The sequence below is a fragment of the Eremomyces bilateralis genome (assembly GCF_010015585.1).
Source record: "Eremomyces bilateralis CBS 781.70 unplaced genomic scaffold P152scaffold_1, whole genome shotgun sequence".
Classification (NCBI taxonomy): Eukaryota; Fungi; Ascomycota; class Dothideomycetes; order Eremomycetales; family Eremomycetaceae; genus Eremomyces; species Eremomyces bilateralis.
Window position 1 is genome coordinate 704290 of NW_022985067.1, and position 22976 is coordinate 727265.

The 22976-nt window shown below is 50.9% G+C and overlaps 10 protein-coding genes across 10 annotated transcripts; 7 read left to right on the top strand and 3 right to left on the bottom strand.

Moving 5' to 3' along the window:
- Window positions 1-1523: 1523 nt before the first annotated feature.
- P152DRAFT_383465 (uncharacterized protein) lies at window positions 1524-2393 on the top strand (the record flags this gene model as incomplete). The annotated part of the gene is made up of 1 exon (XM_033675782.1): window positions 1524-2393. A coding segment is annotated over one exon (870 nt), but the record flags the coding sequence as incomplete, so codon positions are not given.
- A 133-nt stretch (window positions 2394-2526) lies between these two features.
- On the top strand, window positions 2527-3159 carry P152DRAFT_6573 (uncharacterized protein). The gene has a single exon (XM_033683141.1). The coding sequence runs from the start codon at window positions 2651-2653 to the stop codon at window positions 3050-3052; it is 402 nt and encodes a 133-aa protein (XP_033538672.1). The 5' UTR covers window positions 2527-2650; the 3' UTR covers window positions 3053-3159.
- Window positions 3160-3623: 464 nt separating this feature from the next.
- P152DRAFT_469536 (uncharacterized protein) lies at window positions 3624-5196 on the top strand (the record flags this gene model as incomplete). The annotated part of the gene is made up of 5 exons (XM_033680908.1): window positions 3624-3694; window positions 3747-3865; window positions 3926-4641; window positions 4695-5119; window positions 5169-5196. 5 exons carry the CDS (start codon window positions 3624-3626, stop codon window positions 5194-5196), a joined length of 1359 nt encoding a protein of 452 aa, XP_033538673.1.
- Window positions 5197-6707: 1511 nt separating this feature from the next.
- Window positions 6708-7897, top strand: P152DRAFT_6602 (uncharacterized protein). Its single transcript, XM_033683144.1, has 2 exons — window positions 6708-7338; window positions 7463-7897. The coding sequence occupies exons 1-2, from the start codon at window positions 6810-6812 to the stop codon at window positions 7639-7641; spliced, it is 708 nt and encodes a 235-aa protein (XP_033538674.1). The 5' UTR covers window positions 6708-6809; the 3' UTR covers window positions 7642-7897.
- A 256-nt stretch (window positions 7898-8153) lies between these two features.
- Window positions 8154-8867, bottom strand: P152DRAFT_387692 (nodulation protein nodB; the record flags this gene model as incomplete). Its single annotated transcript, XM_033675893.1, has 1 exon — window positions 8154-8867. The coding sequence occupies one exon, from the start codon at window positions 8865-8867 to the stop codon at window positions 8154-8156; it is 714 nt and encodes a 237-aa protein (XP_033538675.1).
- Window positions 8868-8970: 103 nt separating this feature from the next.
- P152DRAFT_6580 (uncharacterized protein) lies at window positions 8971-10381 on the top strand. The gene has a single exon (XM_033683142.1). The coding sequence runs from the start codon at window positions 9128-9130 to the stop codon at window positions 10013-10015; it is 888 nt and encodes a 295-aa protein (XP_033538676.1). The 5' UTR covers window positions 8971-9127; the 3' UTR covers window positions 10016-10381.
- On the top strand, window positions 10169-11933 carry P152DRAFT_463348 (amino acid transporter; the record flags this gene model as incomplete). Its single annotated transcript, XM_033680490.1, has 4 exons — window positions 10169-10352; window positions 10413-11371; window positions 11433-11512; window positions 11564-11933. The coding sequence occupies 4 exons, from the start codon at window positions 10169-10171 to the stop codon at window positions 11931-11933; spliced, it is 1593 nt and encodes a 530-aa protein (XP_033538677.1).
- Window positions 11934-12212: 279 nt separating this feature from the next.
- P152DRAFT_426555 (dicer-like protein-like protein 1) lies at window positions 12213-17421 on the bottom strand (the record flags this gene model as incomplete). The annotated part of the gene is made up of 6 exons (XM_033677272.1): window positions 16600-17421; window positions 16287-16552; window positions 15251-16235; window positions 13955-15190; window positions 13507-13907; window positions 12213-13455 (listed from the first exon to the last, which is right to left on the bottom strand). Exons 1-6 carry the CDS (start codon window positions 17053-17055, stop codon window positions 12213-12215), a joined length of 4587 nt encoding a protein of 1528 aa, XP_033538678.1. The 5' UTR covers window positions 17056-17421.
- A 437-nt stretch (window positions 17422-17858) lies between these two features.
- P152DRAFT_386576 (TAP42-like protein) lies at window positions 17859-18984 on the top strand (the record flags this gene model as incomplete). Its single annotated transcript, XM_033675839.1, has 2 exons — window positions 17859-18353; window positions 18415-18984. The coding sequence occupies 2 exons, from the start codon at window positions 17859-17861 to the stop codon at window positions 18982-18984; spliced, it is 1065 nt and encodes a 354-aa protein (XP_033538679.1).
- A 736-nt stretch (window positions 18985-19720) lies between these two features.
- P152DRAFT_6776 (cutinase-domain-containing protein) lies at window positions 19721-20837 on the bottom strand. Its single transcript, XM_033683162.1, has 4 exons — window positions 20451-20837; window positions 20175-20392; window positions 19993-20113; window positions 19721-19933 (listed from the first exon to the last, which is right to left on the bottom strand). The coding sequence occupies exons 1-4, from the start codon at window positions 20658-20660 to the stop codon at window positions 19775-19777; spliced, it is 708 nt and encodes a 235-aa protein (XP_033538680.1). The 5' UTR covers window positions 20661-20837; the 3' UTR covers window positions 19721-19774.
- Between the last annotated feature and the right edge of the window lie 2139 nt (window positions 20838-22976).

The window sequence follows — 22976 nt, forward strand, 5'->3', positions numbered from 1 at the left end:
CGTCGGTCAGAGGGCGCCTTGTCTCTCCAACCGTTAAGATCCTCAGGGCTCGTTAAATTATCCCATCTCCCCCCACCAGTTCGAGCTTCGCCTTCATTCCTTCCCATTCTACGGCCATTTGAAAGCCCGCTAGCATCGCGTGACCGTTCCGGGTCACGCCTTGGCTTTCCAAAGGTATGCCGATCAGATCCCAGCACAAAATCGTCGGACGTAGGAATGCCTCTATCGCCGGATTCGTGGCTGCGGGTATTGCCCCTTGCAGTGGATGCAAATGGTGTCCTTGGAGGGCCGAGAAGAAGAAAATCGTCGGCTAGATAAACAGTCAGCAAGCATTCAGCAAGAACTTCCGGAACACCAACCTGTTGCAGAGCCTCGTGACTTGTTCTGATGGGGGAAAGGGCGTGACGAGCTATTTTCGCCCTCATCACCTCGGTTGATGCCAGCTGTTCGTGTCTTGCGTTGGGTGGCGTCGTTTGAAGAACTGTGCAATATGTTAGCCGCTAGATCAAACGGAACGAAAGCGTATCCGCTCACTCTATCCATTGCTCGATGGATGGGAGAGCGTCCGGTTTGTGTACTAGCGGTGATTCGCGTAATGTGAGCAGCTGCTCTCGTGTGTATTGGATAAGTGCCATCACAGGATTGGGCTCTCGCCCGATGGCGACGAAGAATCGGAGGTTTGGGTCAAGTATTCGGTGGCGGGAAAATGTGTAGGGAAGGATATGGCGCGAATGAGGATGTTAATCCCCGAGAATGGGGAAATACACAGCCAGCACAGAGCAGTATGCAGACGAGAAAGGCTAGGCCCTCAAGGCTGAAATCGGAAGAGCAGATGGTGATCGCAGATGCAGAGTGAAGGGGCGAGACGGGAAGACCCTTTGCTTCCACTGAGAGAAGGGTATGGTTGTGACTTTGGTGAGCGCGCCTGGTGGAAAGAAAACTGGTAGATTTAAGTGGCTGCGGATGTCTGGTTTTGTAGCATGTGAGGTTCTGTGTCGAGAAATGAGTCTTGTTGTAGCAATTTGACTGGAAGGTTATCGTCTGCTTTGAAGGTTGATGTCTCTCTCTGTCTCTGCCGCTCCGCACCACCAAGGCACGAGTGGGCTTGGCACTGTCCTGATGCACGTGATTGATTTGTGGCGGAACATTAGTGGAACGGAGCGGAGCGGATATTGTGTTGTCTTGGCACGTCATAGCGGAGCCCTCACGTGACACTCTGCTCCAGAGCTCCAGCATGCAAGTGAAACTCAAACTTTTGGGAATGGGTTGCTGTCCAACGACAAAATTATCAACCGCTGCGAAACACCACAAAACCTCCCGGGCCGTTCATCGTACCTGTCATCGTAAGTGCGATGACCACACCATCTTGCGCGCGGAGGTGCCGCTCTAATATCCCTACCCTATTCTCCTCTCCTGTCGTTTCACATGTCCGTCGCTATACCGCTGGCAAATCCTATCTCCATACTCCTGGGACATCGCCGCATATGAATGGCCTTGTCGGCCGCAGTGGACGGTATCGGGGCCGGTCGTTTAGCTCATCTCCTCGAGCGCGATCAATTGCTCCTGAATCGCCGAGATTCATCGATATCCCTCAACCTCCCCAGCGGGATGTAGTGAAAAGGCCCATAGTGAAGGGTGTCCTGCCCGTGCCCCGTCAGGTGTTTCGAAGCAACACTGGAAACAACATGATCGATCCTAAGACGCTATCACTCAGCACAATGGAACCTTCGAATCCCGAGCAGGAGTTGGACACCGATACAACGACCCTATCCAGAAGATCGTACAAGGCAAGGGCAGCACAAACGAGAAGGCAAAATCTACGACAGGGTGTAATGGATCTATATACTCGGCAAGAGACGCAAAGAACGCGTTCGGAGCGAAAACAGGCTGCCATCTTCAAAGCACACAATGCAGCTCGAGTTGCCCCCGAGCGTGACGACGAGCGATTTACCCGGACCACGGTCCCCCAAGCCGTTTTGGACCTTCTAACGAAGCAGCCTACCTCCGGACGGAAATCGGATCCCGAAGCCATGGAACGGAGTCGAATGAATTATCAGCGTGACCTCCAGAAGAAATCCGAGCGTCGGCGGGAAGCCCTTCAGTCTCTCTACGTCCATGCCAGGAATTTCATCGTCAACGAAGCCCAGCTTGACGAAGCCATTGAGAAGACGTTCGGCACCGAAGAGAAACCTATCCGATGGTCTACAGGATCCTGGTCCAAGTTCGAGACTACAAGCATCTGGGCGATGGGCACGCCAGACACGACGAATGATATGCTTGCGAGGTTGAACCGAGAGGGAGACAGCAAAACCACACAGAGGATCAGGGACAGGCCAATGGGTACCTCATCGGAACGATTGAAGAAGATTGCCGAGGTTTTGACCGGAGGAAAGTCGACCTAAGGACCAGGATATATGGAGTCAACTTGTGCACGGAGCGTAGTGTATGTTTGCGCTATTTGCTTCTAAATCAAAGCATTGGAGCGGATCGGGCGTTTGGATCGATTTGTACGGTGCCAGTTTGGACTTTGAGGCTCAAGGGCACCTTGGACAGATCCCTGAGAAGCATCACGGTGTATGATTGTTGTGGACCACGACGCGCAAGCCTTTGATGCTGAGCCTCGCTGTAACTTGTACTATACTGTGGAAATATGCACGTCCCAAGTCTACACATTTCCCTTGCTCTATTTGCGTTTCCATTTATTCCAGGTCACCCAGTCTCCATAGCCACAACTTTTGAGGCTGATCATGAAGTCACCTTATCCATATATGTTTCACTGACCAGAGAAGGGTGGACCGATGATGAACCGATAACGATGACATTCATTGCAGTGGACAACGATGCGAACTGCCCGACCATTGTTCCTGAAACACTCTGTCTCGCCACCGCGCAGCGTTCAATTAAGGCAGGCACACACTGCTCCGCCCTATCCGAACCTTGGGAGTCAGTTTTCCATCGTTTCTCAAAACTGCGGAGTAGGTTTTCAGCAAGAGCGTTGTTGGGTTCCTCTTCAGTCTTCTTCGATAAACGTCTGGCTATTTTTATATTTTGAGCCGATTTCATGAAGGGTCCAGCAATGCATTGTGCGAATGCCCCCGGAGTTCTGCGGTAGTTTTGTCATACGCTGTATACCTGCTTTAGCGAGAGATATTCAAAGTTCCGACTTCCGAGAGACCTGTCAGACGTGGTTGCGCGACGATCCTTACTTTTCCAAAGCCCATGGGTTTTTATCGCGTACCATACGATCTTGTTCGATGGATTCAAAATGCAGGTATCGGCTGCAGAGATTTGGTCGAACAGCATCATAATGTGCAATGCGGTCATTTTGTGGGGTATTTACTCCGCCAAAACGTGTGTTGCTTTGACGATCGTGATCTGGTACCGGGAGTCCCACCAGAACCATGGAATGGTGCCTGTATCATCATGGAAACAAAGGTCTCCATTGATCGATCATTGTGATGCAAGACACACGTTAGCGACGGATAACTACTCCGTACCTTTTAGAGATTAAGAGGGTCTCCTATTCTACTTAAGCAGGTCAATTTCCCATCTCTTTTTCGTTTCAATCCACGCGATACTATCGACTTTGATATTCGATAGTTTGCCTACTCCCCTATTCCATCATGCAGTATCTCTTGGCCGCATCTTCTATCCTCGGCGGTGTATCCGCCTTGGTCGCCCGTGACGCCCCCTGGTATGCTCCACTCAAGGCGTCTCATATCATTCATATACTTACCAGAACGCAGTTGCTTCCACCTGTCCGCGGATGGAGGCCCCGGAGGTCCGGTTGGCCAGCTTGATGATGGTCAGAACCGCATTGGACAAGGTCTTCCAGAGGCGAATTATTGTCTCGACAACAACGGAGGTAAGCATACGGTCTCGGAAGCAGCCGGAAGAAACCTAAGATCATGCTAACACTCTACAGGTTTGACGGACCAGGACGGCAGAGGATGCATCCTAACTCCTCCAACCACCCAATGGCAATGTGATGAAGGAGCCACTCCGGATGGAGGGTTCAGCGTAGGCAATGATGGTGGGCTGAAACATGATGGCAGCACCACCTTCATCGCTTGCCCGACTGGAGACAATGGCGGATGGAATATCTACACAGAGCGCATCGATGGCGAACCACTGTGCACGGAGATCACCCTCACTGCGGATAGTTGCGGCTCTGGGGCTCCCCCGACTGAGGGCAAGCCCAGTGAACCGGCTGGCACTCAACCTGCACAAACGCAGCCCGCTGGAACTGAACCAACTGGCGATCACCCTTCACCGAGCCAGCCCGCTGGAACTGAACCAGCTGGCGATCACCCTTCACCGAGCCAGCCCGCTGGAACTGAACCAGTTGGCGATCACCCTTCACCGAGCCACCCTGCTGAAAGCCAGCCCACTGGAGGTCATCCTACGCTGAGCCCGCCGTATTTGAATCAAACAACTACTGGCAGCCCTGGTGGTGATGGTGCTGGCGGGAGTCAGCCAACCGGCGGTAACCCCTCTACGACCAGCAACCCAGCGAAGACGCAGCCAGCGGGAAGTAAGCCAGCGGAGACCCAACCGGTTGCGACCAATCCTGCCGAGACTCCATCAACCCCGCCTTCCGAGTCCTGCCCCGTGGACGAGGATCTGAGCGGCCCGTATGAGGTAAGCGCCTTCAATTCAATACCCCCAAGTCTTGAGACTAATTCATCGCGCAGGCTCCTCATCTGATCATTCCCGTCGACAGCTCCAAGCCGGACGAGGTGCCCGGAACCTCCTACTTCGGCCAGGTCACTCCTACCGTGAGCTCGATCTTCAACTTCGACATCCCTGAAAGCTACGCCGGCAGCAAGTGCTCGATCATTTTCCTCTTCCCGGAACGGTCCCGACTTGAAACGTCCAACTACACGATCTCAGGCACTGGAGAAGTCCAATTCGGGCTACTCGACAGCCCGGCTTCTGAGCAGACATCGTTCAATACTTCGCCGAAGATCAAGACCGACCTTGGCAAGGAGATGCTCGCCCCAGGAAATAGCTACCAGATCGAGACGCTAGAATGCCCCGCCGGAGAAACCATTGCGATCAGTATGGTGAGCTCTAAGGGGACGGATTTCGAGTGGTTTGAAGACTACAACCCTGCACCGTAAGTTCCGTATTCTATGTTTATTGTCGCATGTTGCTAACAGAAGCAGGATCGGGTTGTGGGTCACCAAGTGCTAAATACGTGTACAATGATATGGTAGGGATCAGCGTAGACGCCGTCGCTAGCTTTTCGCACTAAAGCGGAATTCCTGCTTATTCTTAGGCGTTTGCACCCTCTGGTGGTTTTCCTAAGATGTATGATAGATACTCCGCTGAGTTCCATCAGAGCTCGAGCGATGTTGTAACAACAGTAATGGAACGAATGTATTCGAGTAATCAACCGTTTCTGGTCCAGTGCTGTAGGAGTCAAACCTCTCGCTGCTGGACAAACATTGCGTATGTTTCTAACGGTTCTTGTTTCTATATACCTTCTGGCGTATTGGTCCTCTTCAGATCCACCGTCTTTTTTGGGCAAGCCAAACTGCCATCCCAAAGCCTTCCTATAAAGCACATTCATAACATATAACTGTATTAAAATTCAACTGTTTAGGGTTGCTACGCAGAGTTTTGGCTTTGCGAACTGATTGTTATTTGCGATGCCAGAAGTAATGATCAGTTTCAGAGAATTCTTTCAGTCTACCCAGTTACAATCTCCACGTCCAGCGACATAGTGTACGACAGGTACTCAAGCCTCACAGTGAGGACAGTGCTGAGACTAACGTTGCCCTTCTGTATAATAGGGAGCGTGAGTAGGATGCCGCGACTCGTCAGAGTAGGTGGGGAGGGATCCAGAGACCAAAACCTCGCAGCAGCAGGTTCAAGAGCTCCTAATTCGAATTGAAATTCCCGGGGCGGTCGTGCTAACGCGCCCCTAATAAATGGGCACTCGAGGCCTTGCGGTTCAGTTTTCCAACAGAAGATACTAATGTCGTCGGACTGTTTCAATGTCTCACATCTTGTAGTCGTCTGAAAGCGTTGTCATCCTCTCCGTAGAGAAGCGGCATATTAACATCAAATATTCCCATGAGAAAGTAAGCAAGTTCTGTCCAGGTGGTAACCATAGGAAGCCCATTGTATTCTTTGGCTGGATATCATCAAGGGTCCGTATAGTCCGCCGTCCAACATCTGAGGTCCGCTTTCTCCCTGTTCATGTTTTGGTAACATCACCAAAGCCTCGTCAATCGTCACCTCGACCTCGAAGGGTAGACCCGATGACACGAGCAGAGTTCGGGACGCTCCGGCAGCTTCCGCAATCACAACAGCCCCCCGATTACACTTCTGGTACGGTCGCGGACGGAGGACAGCGGAAGCGAGCGACCCAAGATCTCACCTGATCCTCAACCCCGGGTTTCATCCGTCATTTATTCATCATTTTTGAAGCTATCAACAAGCGAGACCCGCAGTCTCAATCTGCGCCGCTTGGGTTGGATGTCGAAATGATGCGGACCACATCGTGGAGTTGAAAGTGAGACCAGGACGGTATCGGCTGGAGGAGAAGGCAGGACTGCCTGCCTCGAGAAAGCTGCGATCAGACGGAAAATCCCCATCCGTTGCGGCACCGTGAGTCGCTCTTGACGGACTGGAGAAAGGAACAGGTTCAGCGTTACTTCTCTAGGTATCGGAAGGTTGTGTATCGTTACATCATAGAGAGCCTCACTACAGACTTTTCTCTAGACACGTCCAGTCCGAAGCACACTTCTCCCTCCAAGTCTTCATGTTCATAATCTAAGTCCAGGCACATATATTCAACAATGGCGTTATATTTCCTGATGGTCAATGTTCTTGCCACTCTTCTTCTCTATTACCCAACTTTGATTCAGGCTGCCACCTTTCAAACTTCCCCCTGGTTGAACACCAGACAGTCGGGAGAGGCAACCCCACAGCCACAGTCCCTAACCGCTCCATCGAACATATCTTTCGCATACCTGATCACCAAGACATCCGCCAATGAAAACAATACCGAGTTTTCCGACCACACCATCTGGGCCTATCATAACGGAGCGGGCATACACGCTGCGGTTGCAACTACGCTCGGTGACCGGACCAATGCAATGGCCTGGTTCAATGAGTCCGGACGTCATGCGCAGTTCGACTTTGGCGCTCCACTAAACGCCACGCACAACTTTCCCTTCGGAATGTACCTTAAGCAACAAGATATCTATGGCGAGTGGGGCACCGTCCAGATTGACCCGGGCTTGGGGAGCGATTGGGCCAACTTCACCTATGACGAGGCCACGATAGGCTTGAGCGTTGAAGATGAATATTTCGGCGGTTGGTTGAGTAAGTGATATATACGGCCTTGATGTTTAAGCCCCTACTTGTGTCGTGGTCGTGCGGATATGTTCGAGGCTACCTCTACAGGTGTTCGTATTGCCAGTAGTTAGCCGCTAACATCCAAATACAGTATGTCATTGGTACCTCGGGGTTCCACAGCTCTTCTGGATTCGGGGCGATCTGAATGCGACGCCCCCTACTACTTGCGGCCGAGTTAATCTCTTCTACCGGTGTCACGATGGACAGAGCAACACTGAAGTCGCGACTGAAGGATGCTATCTCCACCCTCCGCGTCCCGTCGCCGATTGATCGGAGGAAGATCTCCTCTGCAAGCTGCTGTTATGGTGGAGATCACGTCTCCAGCATTGGCACTGAAACATTCATCATGGTACAAATCGTGGGCATTGCTGTGGGGTTTAGGTCGTATGGATTAGCATATAACTTCGCCAACAATATCAATTGCTCATTATCAACCCGTTTCTCGCACCTACCTTCGTCCCGTGGATTATTTGCGATCGCCACCAGACACCTTGCAACATCGTTGATCGGCAGACACCTTGGTATCGGGTGTATAGCCTGCGTGACTTGTTCTCGCAACCACTGGCCTAAACCTGGTCAAGAGAAGGCCTGCGTAAGTTTACAACTGGCCAATGACATAATTGTTGAAGACTGAAACCCTTGGTTAGCGACATCAATCAGTAGTGACGGATGCTAGTATTTCAGTTGCTTGGGACTTGAATCAAACAGTGACGTTAGGACGATAAGCAAGACACTAAACAAACATGGAAGACGCACGGAGACAAGCATGAATCGATCGAACTTCAGCCATTCTCATTCTTGAGCAGTTCCGTGACTGTGACTATTCGATACCCTTGCTTCCGGATTTCAGGGATAACCTGCCTGAGCATCGGCGCGGTCCAACTCCTCCGGTCATGGCAGATAATAATTCCCCCCGGCCGCAGCATGCTCAGAATATGATTCGCATTCACACGCCAGATATTGACCTGCGGATCGTGGGGATAAATACTGCCCAAGACCAGCCGATATCCCAACGCTTTCACGATTCTCCGCATCCGCGTGTGGAAGAACCCAGATCCTGGCCGGAAATACTTGGGGGCGGGCTCCTTCTCCACCGCAGTATACGCGTCGCGTAGCATGTCTTCGACGGTATGAATCTGCTCTGCGAGCGTTCCATCGCTCAAATCTCGCGATGGCTCGTCTCTCATGGCATGGTTTCCCAGCTCGTTTCCCCCTCTAATCAAGTCTTGCAGGATCGGCTCCCGCCCCGCGACCTGTGATCCGATGACAAAGAACGTCGCCGTCGCGTCGTTTTCCTTGAGAATCTGCATGATCTCATTTGTATACTGCGAGGGGCCGTCATCGATCGTCAGGGCCACGACTTTCGACGCTGTGTCGACGCGCCAAAGGACATCGGGCCAGCGGCATTGGAAGTGGCGGATGAGGAATGATGGTGGCTTGTAGATCCAGTAGAGCGGAGTTAGGAAGATTAGAATTACGGCCGCAAGCGCAAGCATTGTTCGAAGGCGAGCACGTCGTGCTCTCGATGGGAGACGGAAGAGGCGAAAGGAGCGTAGCATGTCAGCGGTTGTATAGAGGTCATGATTGATATTGCCTTGAGGTTGATTCTCCTTATTTTGCAAACATGACGAAGAGTAAAGATTGCTGGTGCATGATACACACATCGTCTACCAAGTTCATTCATCCCTGAGGCCTGAGGTCCAATTTCCGCATCACGTTCGTGAGGATCGGCATTCGGCTCATATTCGGCTCGGTGATGTTTCGGCTCCAGCTGACGATAGAAACCAAATCCGCAACTCAAATTGCACTACCAATTATAGTACTCTTCGGCATCGCAGTTTTCGGTTTTCACATCACTCCTCCAAGTATCTGTGTCCCAATTGGGAATTTTTTATTTTTGGATGTGTGCACTATCCAGGTTACAACAGACGCAGCGCCATTATTATTCTCGAGTGAGAATTGCCACCCGCTGGAAAAGAAATACACGAGCTCAGAAGATTTCCAATGTGGCAATGTCGACAGCCCTGCCCCTGCATCGCGCTCGCCTCCACTCTTGCGGGAGCTAATCTGTCGAGCTTTGATGATCCCTCATCTATCAAATTCTCCTTTGGATCGACATTCGACAAGTCACGATACCGTATTAATAGACCAAACAAATCAGGAAACCTTCCTTGTCTCCAGAGTCGCTTCAACGACTTGGTCGCCTGGATGTCCAGGCATGCCCAGTCCCTGGTCCAGCTTCCTGGCCCCGAAGCTGGGAGTCCTGCGACTTGTGAGGTCAGCTAGTTCGAGTGGATGGTCCGCTAGTTGGCCCAACCATACGATTCTGCAAAACCACCATTACTGTTACACCACAACTCGTACAACTCACGATGGTGGCAGATGGCGTGCTTGTCCCCTATCCAAAATCTCAGCAAGAGCATACTACATCAGCCTGGTATCCTTCCATCAGCACGGTAGGCGCAAATCCTGGTTCTTGGTTCACATGAAACTGGATCAAATGAGGCTCCTTGGCATTGATTGCGTTATTCTAAGTGGGATCGCCTCTTCAAGAAGTATCGTAACATCCTTCGCTTACACATTTACCTTCCAAAAACGTTCAAATGCCACAAGGTTGGTATCATTCATTGGTCATAAATTATAAATTAAGCATTGTTAAGCCTTGGTGTGGTCTGAGGTTGCATGCTTCACTCTGGCCGCCTGCGTATTAAATGCTCCCATCCCCAGAAACGCAGATCTCTTTTCGTCAATTCATCCAGAACTAGAACTCAGAAAAACATTCAATAGAACCACGACGATGGTGACCAAAGTCCCGGATGGTAAGCCCTTGGTGGAGGTAGCACCTCCACCCTATGATAGGAGTGACGAGACTGGAGGCGCAATTGTGGAGGATGAGCAAAAGTTTCAGTTCCAAGAGAATAGGAAACTTGGAGTCACCAGTGCCGTGTTCCTGATCTTAAATAAGATGATCGGAACGGGAAGTGAGTACATATGGACTATATTGAGAGAAGTTCTAGAACTCTACTAACATTTTGACCTAGTCTTCTCAACCCCATCGTCTATCTTCGCTGCTACCGGCTCCGTAGGCATCTGTATCTTCCTTTGGATTATCGGCGGCCTCATCACCTTCTGCGGTCTGTCAGTGTATCTCGAATTCGGGTTGCAGATCCCCCTCTCCGGAGGAGAGAAGAACTATTTGGAACGTGTTTATCGGCGCCCGAAGTTTCTCACGACATGCATATTTCTGTCGCAAATGATCCTGCTCGGATTTTCTTCCGGAAACTCTCTAGCTTTCGGTCGGTACGTCCTCTATGCCTCCGGCAGCGACGCTCCGGACGGCTGGGCCGCAAGAGGAATCGCTATCGGGTGCATCACCTTTGCGGTAGTGTTGCACTCTACCCTCCCCAAATGGGGGATGCGACTGTTCGATGTCCTTGGCGTTTTCAAGGTCGTCATCCTAATCTTCATCGTCTTCTCCGGGTTTGCGGCCTTGGCTGGCCATCGCCGCGTTCCTAACCCGCACAATTTCGACAACGCGTTCCATCAAGAGACGGGTCCGGAGTACAGCGACCACGGAGCCTACGCATACGCCAATGCGTTGCTGAACATTGTTTACTCATATAAGGGCTGGGAGAATGCCAATTATGTCTTGGGCGAGCTCCGACACCCGAGGAAAACTCTCAAAATTGCCGCTCCACTTGCAGTCGGCGGCGTCACTATTCTCTACGTCCTTGCCAACGTTGCATACTTTGCGGCAATCCCTAAGACTGATCTTGCGACTTCGGAAGTCATTGTTGCCGGCCTGTTCTTCAAAAACGTCTTTGGAGACAGCGCAGGCGCCAGAAGTCTGCCGGCATTTGTGGCGCTGAGCAATATTGGAAATGTCTTGGCTGTCAGTTTTGCTCACTCTCGAGTCAATCAAGAATTTGCCAAAGAGGGATTGCTGCCATTGAGCAAATTATGGGCGTCGAACAAGCCGTTCAATGCACCTGCTGCTTCGGTAATCCTCCCCCTCGAGACGAAATTGTCAGGACTACTGATATACTGACTTTCTGGAACAGCTCTTCCTTCACTGGATCGTGACGGTTATCGTCCTAGTTGCACCGCCAGCTGGTCCTGCTTACAACTTCATTGTCAACCTGTGCGCAAATACCCCTCTCCTATCGACTATTCATGGACTAATTTCCTTTAGGTACACGTACCCTGGCGCCTGGATCAACACGTTTGTGGCTGGTGGCCTCATCTACCTCCATTATTCCAAGACGGAGAATTGGACATCTCCCTTCCACTCCTATCTCCCATTCATCCTAATCTTCCTTCTATCCAATGCGTTCCTGGCCATTGTCCCTTTCATTCCACCGAAGGGGGTTTCCGACCCCGATGGATATCCGTTCTTCGCCTTCCCGGTCGTTGGCGTAGGCGTCCTTCTCCTCGGAGTGGTATACTGGCTGCTGTGGGTGAAACTCATCCCGAGATGGCGAGGATACAAGATCGTCGGAGAGCGGATAGTGCTGGACGATGGGGGAGAGATGGTCCGGTACAAGCGGGAGTTCATCAAGTGAAGAGAGATATATGTACTGTTATAATACCCTGGATTTCTGATGGATGCAATTTACCGATCACCGTTTAAGGGTTCAAGTAATGTATTGACAAACCGAAATGTTATCCATTTGCTAATGACACCGATATCCTTCCATCCATTGTCGTACCGAGTCTTGCATCTATCCATCGAACGAAGCGGCTGGTTTGAAACGCTATTGAGACGCAATCCGAAAGCTCATTCATCGTTATAGTTACCCACATTCCGATCAGTTCTCCTGCGATGTTACCAGGTATGGTATTCAGCAGGCCGTCCCCAAGGCAACGTCGGGACCAGCAGCTAGCGCCCCGCCGTCGGCCTCCACAAGTCCCATATTATCTTCGAATTCGCTAGGGCAATCGCAAGCGTACTTTATCCGAAACTCCTGCGATGACACTCCTTGCAGGGCTTCCAGCGCGCGTTTGCTTGCCGCCACCTTCGCATACCGTCCGCTCGCCGCCGTCGCATGCGCAACAATCGTGTTGTGGACGACGAGAGCCGAGATGGTTTTTCGGTCCGTCAGTTCCACACCCGGCAGAGCGTGATGAAGTTCGGAGGCGAGGAGCCGGTATGAACGGCAGCCGAGGTCTTGGCTCAGCAAGGCGTGCAGGCGGATCGTAGGGTGGCTTTGCGCGAAGTTGTCGTATACCGCCATGTCTTCGAAATACGGAAGCATGTTGCAGTTGAAGAAGTTGTAGACATGGGAGTAGTCGAAGTCAGAGTCGATGAAGACGGCGCCGACGTACGCTTCAACGACATCGGGGAGATACTTGGGGGCTGCTTTTACATTGACCCAGTAGTCTTTCGCCCCATTCGCTTCCTTCTCGGCTGCCTCGATGTCTTCGACGTAGTTCTGGATGTCTCGTTGCATCATGGTGCTATGGTGACGAATATGGCGGTGGAATCCCAGCTTGACGCAAAGTGCGCCCAGGAACTGGTTGGATACCATCGCCATTTTATGCTCGGTCAGCCACTGCGGATCCTTCGTCGGGTACTTGTAGAACAGGTATTCTACACAAGCTAGGTCCAGAAGCGAATCCCCAAGAAACTCCAGGCGTTGATACGAAGGGATGCCTTCGAAGGTTCCGATGCTAGCATGCGTGAATGCGCAGCGGAGTAAACGAGCGTTTTGAAAGCGGTAAGGGTGCTCTTTGAAGACTTTCTCCAAAAGATCACGTTGAGACGCGTTAGCCTGCTTCTGCGCCCATTTGGGGTGGTGGTAAGACTTCCTGTAGTCGTCGAACTTCACCGCATCGTGCATGTGTTCGCCATTCAACTTCTTGAAGGAATCGGGATTGGTCGTTAGCTTGGTCACTGCCTGAACCGTATCATTCCAGCGATCTGGATCCCATGGCTCTCCATGTCTGTGATGTTGGATGAACGCGGCACCAATAAGCGCCTCGCAAACATCCGCAATAGACTTGTCACCAAGCTTATGCAAGATGGCTTCATTCCCCGTCCTCTTTCCCTCAAGCAGAGCGAGACCCTTGGGATACCACAGTCGTCTAAATAGCCGTCAGCACTCTTCCAGAGAGGTAGAAAGAAGAGATACGAACCTAGAAAAGGCCATCGTCCTGGCATACTCGTACAGCTTGAACATCTTAGCAGAGTGAAGCAGATTTGCATTGCAGATCAAAATCATTCGCTTAACGTGAAAGCTGAACTCATCGTCTTCCGGGCATACGCAGTAGAGGGAGATGGAAGTGGCCATTTTCAAGAAACAGTCACCCATGAACTCCAGACGCTCGTAGTTGTTCCCCATCCCGGATCGGAACTCAACTTTGTCGCGGTCATGTTCGTCGCTGTTATCCGAATCCTTAGTCACGGCTTCAAGGGCGAGCTGAGGACTGATGTTGATGTCAATCAATTCTGCGGCCTCAAGGGCTATGAGATAGTCTTCGATCCGATGGATCATTGCTGGGAAAAGCAGCAATGTCGTCACATACTCCGCCGGGATCTACCCAGGTTAGCAAGGCCCTTGATTCCTCTTCGACAATAACTTACTGCTGAGATTTTGAGCGGCTCAGGGCAGAGGTAAGCCCGGGTCTTGACAGACTTCTCCTTCTCGCTCGGTTCAGCCAAGGCGTTCAGACGATGTAAGACCCTCTCGCATCGTATGACGGGTTGGTTGGCGTTCCAAGTCGACTTCGCTCGGGCCTTCTTCCAGAGACTAACCGAGTAGTCCAGTATGCTGCTGTTATACTTTGCACGGGCTGCACACCCCTCGGGTACAGGGTCTGTGGGCTTTTTGGTCGAATCCACTTCAATACTGAAAAATCGTCGACTACCGTCCCATGGATCGATTAAGTACCTATTGGTAAGCTCTTCATTTGGCATCTTCGCATCCCAGGAGATCTCTTTCGTGCCCATGACGTGTTTGAGGAGCTTCCAATCGACTAAGTTTTCGAAAGTATCTTCCTGAATCCGAGCACTGGGATTTTCGAGAAGAGGAACTACGTGATAGGACATTTTTGCAAAGCAGTCCTCGAATTTCTTGTTGAAAAGATCCTTGAACATTCGTAGCGTGAACTCCTTTGCGCTCAAGAGCTGTTCCCAGGAGAAATCGACCTCGACCGGAAGTGATCGCGGCTGGAGCATCAGTAGAGTTCCGTCAAGAAGATAGAGCGGGAACGGTGGGAAGTCCGGCATTGGTCGACGAGTCACCAGGCCGATGGGACTGTACTTTCGTGTCGGCGTGCCTTTGACTTCGAGAATAGTCAGAAAATGGATTGTGATGGGTACCGCATATCCCCAAGACCATATCTCCGGTTTGATACGCATCTCGTACTGTTCCTTTTTCTTGGAGCTGACAGCAAGAAGTGCGTTCGCCATCTTGGGAATGACCTTGCTGTGATATATTGGGAGAAAATGCTCATCGAGAGCGCCGCGATTCCGAAGCTCGAGGCACGCTCGAAACGCGGCGGACCGTTTGGCTTCGATCTTCCGAGGTTTGTCTTTTCCAATCACTCGCCGGACCGGCGAACCTGACGGTAGGATTATCTCGCAGGCGAAAGCGCCACCTCTGGGCTGGATCAAATAGACCGGAAGGTCGGGCTCATCGCTCTCCTTTGGAAGGACGGCAGCGAAATGTTGAAGCTTTATCATCGCCATACTATGAGTGAGCTTAGCGCCGGAAGTTTTGTCAACATAGAACTTCTCCTGGTTATTGGGGTCAGTATCGAAGGCCAAACCTATCTTTCGATCCTCTGGCAGCGCATGGCAGAATGCCCTCATTTGATTCTGAAAGGAAGTATCAGTCACTGAAGTATACAAACTCCCCGAGCTAGATAGGCGCCTTACCTCATGTGCACGAAGGTCAGACACCAATAGCTCCTGATCAGTGCCACTCATAACCATGTACACCAACTTAGAGTCTCGACGACGTGCGCGTCCGCGGGATTGAATGTTCTGAATCATTGTTTTCGGAAGGTCGAAGCGAATGACAATGTTGCACTCAGGGATATCAAGGCCTTCCTCTGCGACGGATGTCGCGAAAAGACAATTGATTTCCCCTTTTCGGAACTTGGTAACAGACAGGAACTGCTTATTGACGGATTGCTTGTAGCTCCCTGGTTTGGAGCCACCTCCGACCAGCATGCCACACCTGAGATATTTCCCACCAAATTGGGGGAAAGAGAAAATCTCGTAGAGAAGTTGCGCGGTGATTCGTCTGTCGACAAACACAATGCATTTGGCATCAGTCTCCCACCAAAAGTTCTTCTCGAGCACCGTATGGAGTTTCGCTACCTTGTCACTCAAGTTTTCACTCAGCGCGGGCTGGGCGAACTTGTGGTTTGCCGCGATTTCGGATGCCTCGCGAATGGTTGCAAGCTCGGCATCGAGAGCCTCGACCGAGTAGATGCCACGCTTCTGATGAGATCGATCTGTGCGACGTTCCGCTTTAGATGTCTGTTCCTCGTCCAAAGCAAACTTCCAATACCATTCGCCAGTCCACGGGCCCAGTTCTTGGGAAATAGTTCGAGCTGCGTCGGATAGTCCTTGGAACGACTTCAAATCCCCAAGAATGCCCTTGAGTTGGGAGTGGAGCTCCGTGTACCGGGTGAAGAGGGGTTGGTCATATCTGATGATGATTTCTTCGGGCCTAGCGACGTTCGACTGCAGCACTGCTGGGTCAGATATGGTGGCAATCTCGGAGTGAAGAAGCGCTTCGAGTAGCTGTGCGGCCCCTAGTACGTCCTTCTTTGCATCTACAGGAGATGCCGTCATCCCAAAGATACGAGGCCTGGCATCCTCTGGAACTGTGACGTAGTAGTCCGAAATTATCCTAAGACCTATATTTAGTTATGGTTCTTCGATATGATGAGTCGACAATTACCTCGCATATGCATGCTCTTTTTTAGCGTGATGAGCTTCGTCGAAGATCATGATGTTAACCTGATCCATTTTGATGAAGGAATGCATAAGACATTGTAGGAGAATTTCCGCCGTGCAGACAATGATCATGTTCTTATCAAAGTATTCCTCCCATGTAGCTTTGGACCACAAGTCGGTCCCCATGCCCCCATAGAGGCTTGCAATGCTGTGATCCAGATTCACTTGGAGCACCTTGGTTTGCTGGAAGACAAGAGTGACAGAGTCGACCTAAAGATATCAGTAGATCGCAAGAAAACCCCGTGCTAGTAGCGTACAAGGAAGAAGGCAATTCGCTTCTTGCCATCGTTTTCTCTATGTGACAGTTCTTCATCAACGATGTGACGAAGGAGCATCACGGCGATCAGCGTTTTACCGGAGCCAGTGTCTAGAACTGCAATGACATTCTTCTCCTTTGCCCGGTTGAAGAGCTCCATCTGATACTCCCTAGGAGTCGATATGATCCTAGCAGCCCCGCCTTGCTGTTCAAGTAGTCTTTTGGTGGAAAGAACCTCATTATCGATCTCCCCGGCCGCTTTCTCGGTTTTCTCAAATGTCACAGCGCGGCTCTGCTCGTCTACAAATGCCTTGAAGATCTCCCGCTGTTTGGCACGGGTGAGTCGACATTGATCAAGGTCATTGGGCGACTCCGGTTCATCTTCGCTACTGCTCCCCGCAATCAAGTCATCTATGTCACTGTCGTTAGAATGGTCTTGAGAAGAAGAGACGGACATCCTCCCGTTTACCAGTGACTCGGTCCTTTGGATCAGACTGAAGAGTAATCAGATTTGTAGGAGACTGGGTTTTAGGAGGAGGTTTAGGTCCAAAGACCGGACGATAAAGAGTACGAGGCACCCCCGTAACATCATATGCACCACGCATTGTGACCAGTCAAAGAGGGAGGTCAAAGAGAGGCCACACGACCGATACTCTAACTTTCTGAAGGACTGAGAGAGATCAAATTCTCCAAACAAGTGACATTTGAAAGAAACGGAGAGACTTTAGGTAAGGATATTTGAGGCTGCAAGTAATTTTGTTTGATGAATTGAATACCTTGATCTGAGTCCGTTTCTAGAACATCCTGCTGTGAGTCTTTGAATTTCACCTTCGCAGGTTCTGTCAGTTCGGCAGTGGAGGGTTGGTGAGCCCGTGCGATAGCGCTGATGCCATGGTCGATAATCATTGGATAGAGGGTTCTACATGTTCAGGTGTTTACGAGATTTGCAGGCAAAAAGCGGTGTAGTTTTGCAGAGTGATATTGGCTAAAAGCCAGCCGTTGAATGGACACGTTTGATAATATTTCCGGTTATCAGAATCGCGTTTCACGTGTCGTGCGGCTGTTTGTGTTACCACTTAAAACTGTGGCGCTTTTCACTTCAGTACCGTAATCACAGCACTGCAGTTCCTGTTTCAGAAATTCCACCGCCACAACGTGACGCTTTTCATCAATCATCATAATCCATCTCCCACTTCCAAGTCACTCAAGTGATTATAATTCTAAAATCTCTTAAACATCCCGCTATATAGAACCATAGCCATGGCTGAAGAGCAGAGAAGTCTGAGAAGCGTCTATTTGAGCGCAGAAGCAAAGCGGCAAGAGTTGGAAGGCTTGGGCAACAGCAATACTGAGGATTATCAAGATACCCTCTCATCGGCCATCAAACTTTACGAAGACTGTTTACGAATAGCCGATGAAGTATCTCTATTCAGCCCGAATGAAACACTAGAAGATGTCTCCTCTGGCGACCTACAATATTTCCTTATCAATCACCAGCTTGCGGAGCTGGTCCAGCGGTTGACCGGCATCGAACGGCGGAAGGAAAACCTGTTGGCCGCAAGATCATGTTATGAAAGCTTTCTGAAACTCCTAGACGCATATGATCTGTTATCTAAATCAGATAGCAAGCTTTTGGAGCAGTATCATGATGGACCTGACCGGTTCTCAGTCGCATCCACGACTGATGCTTCAGCTCGAAGAGAGACGAAGATTGCGCGGTTTCGAGAAGAGAAAGATTTAAAGCAGCGGCTCCAAGTACAAATTTACCAGTTATTTTTCGATTTTGAACAGGATATGGTGCTAACAATATCCGCAGCAACTACGCCAAAATCCCACGGCGCAGACGGAAGATTCCACTATTCGCTCCCTTCATTTAGGTTCAATTAGTCTCGCTGTCCACCACACATTCGCCTCCCTTGAATCTATATCACAGGAGCTGCAAATCCTCGCTCTAATGCCCTCTGAACCTTCAAATGCTTCCAACCCTGCTGACGCCCGCTCTCAATCCCGCGATGGAGACGCCTACTCCGACCGTCTGGTTTCCGGCCTGGGCGGTGCTGGCCTTGGAAAATACACCGGCCCCATTCTCTCCGCTCAGGGGAAACCCCTCCGGCCCTTCACTCTCCTGGACAAGCGAACCCAGCTTCGCGACGGCGTGTTCCGCCCATCTCACACACTCCCGAGCATGAGCATCGACGAGTACCTGGAAGAGGAGAGAAAGCGGGGTGGGATCATCGAGGGCGGTGGAGAGGCTAGTGGGATACGGCCGGAAGTTGATGAAGACGACTTGGATAAGGCAGACGAAGAGACGATGAAGGCGAGGGCGTGGGATGAGTACACGGAGGCAAACCCGAAAGGAAGTGGAAACACTATAAACCGTGGGTGACCTTGGGGACAAGCACGCCTCCCAGTGGTGACCTGTATTTTGTGAACATAGGGCTTCAAATTGAAGGACACTGGAGAGACTGGGTGGTGCTTCCAATGATGTTATGAATGGTTCCATCATTGTCGAGATCGAGAAACGACATGGCTTCAGCAGAAAGCCGCGGTCTCTTCCAAACGCAGGGCTTGAGTCAGTCAAAGAATTCACTATGGACTCGGACATGATTTCAAATCAGTAGTTCGCTATTGCGTCACCTCTTCGCTTAGTGGATAGCGCTGTCTGTTCCCTAAATCCGACATGCCTACATTCCGACTGGCTTGGTCATCTTTAATCTGCCCGGAGATTCTGGCCCTAATTGTTAATATACTAGAGTCTATACTCACTGTATAGACTCTGAGGCCACAGACCAGGGGTTCATGGACTGCAGGGAAATATATTCCTGCCAGGGCCCAACAATAGCCAAGATCTGGGGTAATATCACTCCATTGCGCAAATTCTTGGTAAATAATAAAAATATCCCACGCCAATACGAATACGTGCGGAATTGGATAATATTCGGAATGGGACGCAAAATGGTGTGGACATGGGGTTTTCAAACCTATCACATCGTGAAGGACTACACCAACATCATGGCAACAGGTAACATTCTTCTACCTGTCGCAAGTAACCGTTTTTATTTACAATGAACCACACCACCATAAGATATTTGTTTAAATCATCACCGGTTCGGCCCGCTTAAACGAGAGTTCCATTCACATGCGTCCCTTTCATCCGAACAAATTGCACCTGCGGTCTACGCACCCGCACGAATCTTGTTGGCCAAGTAGCCAACGCCACGCGTAACACTGCCGTCAGTGGTGTACAGAAGATGGCCTAGAGTAACAGTGAGACCAGCACCACAGACACCATCGTCTGCACGGCAGATGATGAGGACATCATCGCGGGGGTAGTTCTATCATCGATTTCAGTCAGTGCTCAGTGCTCTTCGGGTAATGATACGGTGGTACGTACGGGAATCTGGCCATTGTCTTCGCCGTTGCGAGTGTCTCCGTAGAGAACACCCCCAACCAGACGAGCTTTGGAAGAAGCTGACAGGCGACGGACGGAAGCGTGCATGACGGCGGCTCCTTGGCTATTGATCGAAAGGTTAGTGACCAGATTGGCACCGAGTGTTCACGATAGGAGTCCAGTACCTGTAGCCGCCGAATACAACGAGAGATTGCGGGCACTTGCTCTGCGCCAGGTTGAACAGGGTGATGGCGTTGTTGTACCCTGCAGAGGAAGTTCCCTCAGATAAAAGGTTGTCGCCAATGGATGCCGTGTATTGCGGTCCAACGCCCTGGCAAGCAACTCTGGAGGAGCCGAAGCTGTTCTTCAGCCCAGAGCAAGTGGCTGGACCGACTGTGCCACCCTGAATAAGTGTCAGTCATGAGCATCTAGACATAGAGCCGTAAAAATTGCTCGCGTACCATGTTACCACTTTCGGTGGAGCCTCGAGCAAAGATGAAGATGTAGTCTCTGCAAGCTCCGCTGTTTAGTTCATTCGAGGTGCTGCCTTGACGCTTCACCAGCTCATGGGCATTCTCAAATTGCGCCTCCAGTTCGGCTGCCGCGGGGGAAGGAAGTGGATTGGCGATTGCCAGGGCAGCGAGCGCCGCCACAACGTTGAGATACTTCATCTTCAAAGTTGATCGAACAAACGTTTAGAAAGGGATAGCTGGGGCTCTGAGGACAGTCTTAAACCTTTGGGTTGATTGTGATTGTCTGGGAGGATGAGTTCTTCCACTATCATGGGAAAAGGAGACACTTTATACCTTGCTCAGCCGGCCTTTCTTCCCCTCAGAAGGATATCTTCTCCCCCCAGTGCTGCTACCATGCATGTCCTCCCGCCCAGTCGGAGTCCAGAGGGCATGGAGACAAAGGCGTACTCCTCTAGAGACCAGGCCAAGATACGTATCACGATGCGATGCGACTCGGACCACGGCACTCACTTGGTCGGTAAATTCGGCTGCCCTGTCGATTAATCTATTCAGATTATCGTGGCATCATATACCTTTGAGCTTGAAGAATGTGGAGCTCCAAAACAACGTAACCCTTGGTGGCGGTGACTGATGTGGTCTTGATCCTTGACTGGGGCGCTATTTTGAACCACCCTCTTGAAATGAAGAACCTAGAAAATGGAATTTGACCGAGGAGTTCAAACTTCAAAGGACAGGAAGCGGAGAGAAAGTTGAATAGGGTAGGAAAAGGGAACAGTCCGACTGACGACATGCCACCAGTCCGAGGCTGGGGAACCGCTTAGACTTGCATCGCGGGGACGATTTAATGTACATCAAAGATCGGATAGTTAGCCTACTTCCGAGTCTTACGGAAGATAGGGGTGTCCTCGTTCATGTTCAGAGAACAAGCTGGTCGTTAGACAAAGCACCTATAGTCTGACACCTGCCAAATGGATCGCACTCACGTTGTGCCGTGCATCTTTTGCAGGGGCCTTGAGCAAGGGAGCTAGAAACATCTACAATCCTTCTGGTTCGTCCCCACGTACTGGCACAGTGATCAACAAGATCTAATGCACCGGCAGTTGCATTTGGGTAACAGTTTGCCTAGGAACCCCGTATCGTGGAGGAATAATATTATCGCGATTGGCTGTACGATAGAGTCTGTTTGTCTTTGGAGCCTTTCTGGGAACTACAAGTTGCAACAGGACCCAAGGGTACTCGCGACGGATACCGTTTGCACATGAAGGCTGTCAGTATAGGTAATGGGCGAAACTCGACCTTCATCACTATCCCGGCTCTTTCAGACGAATTGGCTCTACTCACACCGATGCTTGATCCAATCGATGCACAACTCCATGCAAGTATCCACGACAACGTGATATTCTGGCATTTTCCTTGTTCCTGTCGATCGTGTAGTGGCATCTGCCGGATCAGAAGGAGAGAGAACCACTCTTACATGCGTGATGTTTAATCAAACATTCTCCGCATCACAGCCCGCTTGGCATCTAGGTTTCGCGTGGACGTTCTGCATGCCGTGGAATCGTGAACCTGTCAGTGGTCAGCTCCTCGGCGTTGTGGCGGAATCTGCAACGGGCTTGTCCACTCCAGGTTTGGGATGCACGACTTTTCTCTCCCCGCACAGTGACAGAGGGTTTGATTCGGGCCAGATGATGAAGCAACTGATGGCGGAGTAGGCCGCAAGGCGGATGTTGCCAGGCTCTGTCAGAATTAATATCGAGGCTCTTCGACGATTGGAGCAAATACCGGGCTCCTCTTTTTAGGGGTTCACCTAGTATGCAAGTCATGCTTGAATCGCCAATGCACAGACATGCAGTCGTAGCCTCGTGATATCAAAATGTACAAATATAGGCGTGGGTCGTGGGGTCATGAATGTCACTACGACATGGTGCGTATGGTCAAGTTCATCCGCCCGCACGCTCTGTAGGTACTCAGTTGTCCTAAGACCTCTATCGAGAAGGTTCTTTCCTGTTGAAATACAGCACCGAGGTATTTTACCAAAATGTTACGCCACCCCTGTGGAGTGTTGCCAGCGAGGGCGCCAGACGCGGAGTTGAACCGGAGCGGCACTACCAGCGATAACTGGCTTCACAAATCGTTCTTTAAAATTCTCTGGCCACCCACCTGCTTGTAATAGCTCGCCGTGGCTAGACGGGCTGGCTGGACTGGCGGAGATATCTGCCCCTAGGAGAATGAATGCGGGGAAAGCTTCACACGTCTTCATGTTGGGCCTTGGGGAGAGCAAGTGGGGTGATCGACACGTTTGGAGGCAATAGATGCTCAACACTGCCATGCGCCCTCAGATCGTATTGATAGCTGGTGATGAAGGCTTTAGTTGGTTGTTCAATCGAAGGAACAAGACGAAACTGGCATGTCGTCCCATGCGCTAACCGTATAAGATCTAGGGCACATTGACTTCAACCTTAGGTTATCGGGTATCCCATCCGGAGGCGGGATATTGGGTTGATCGACTGAACA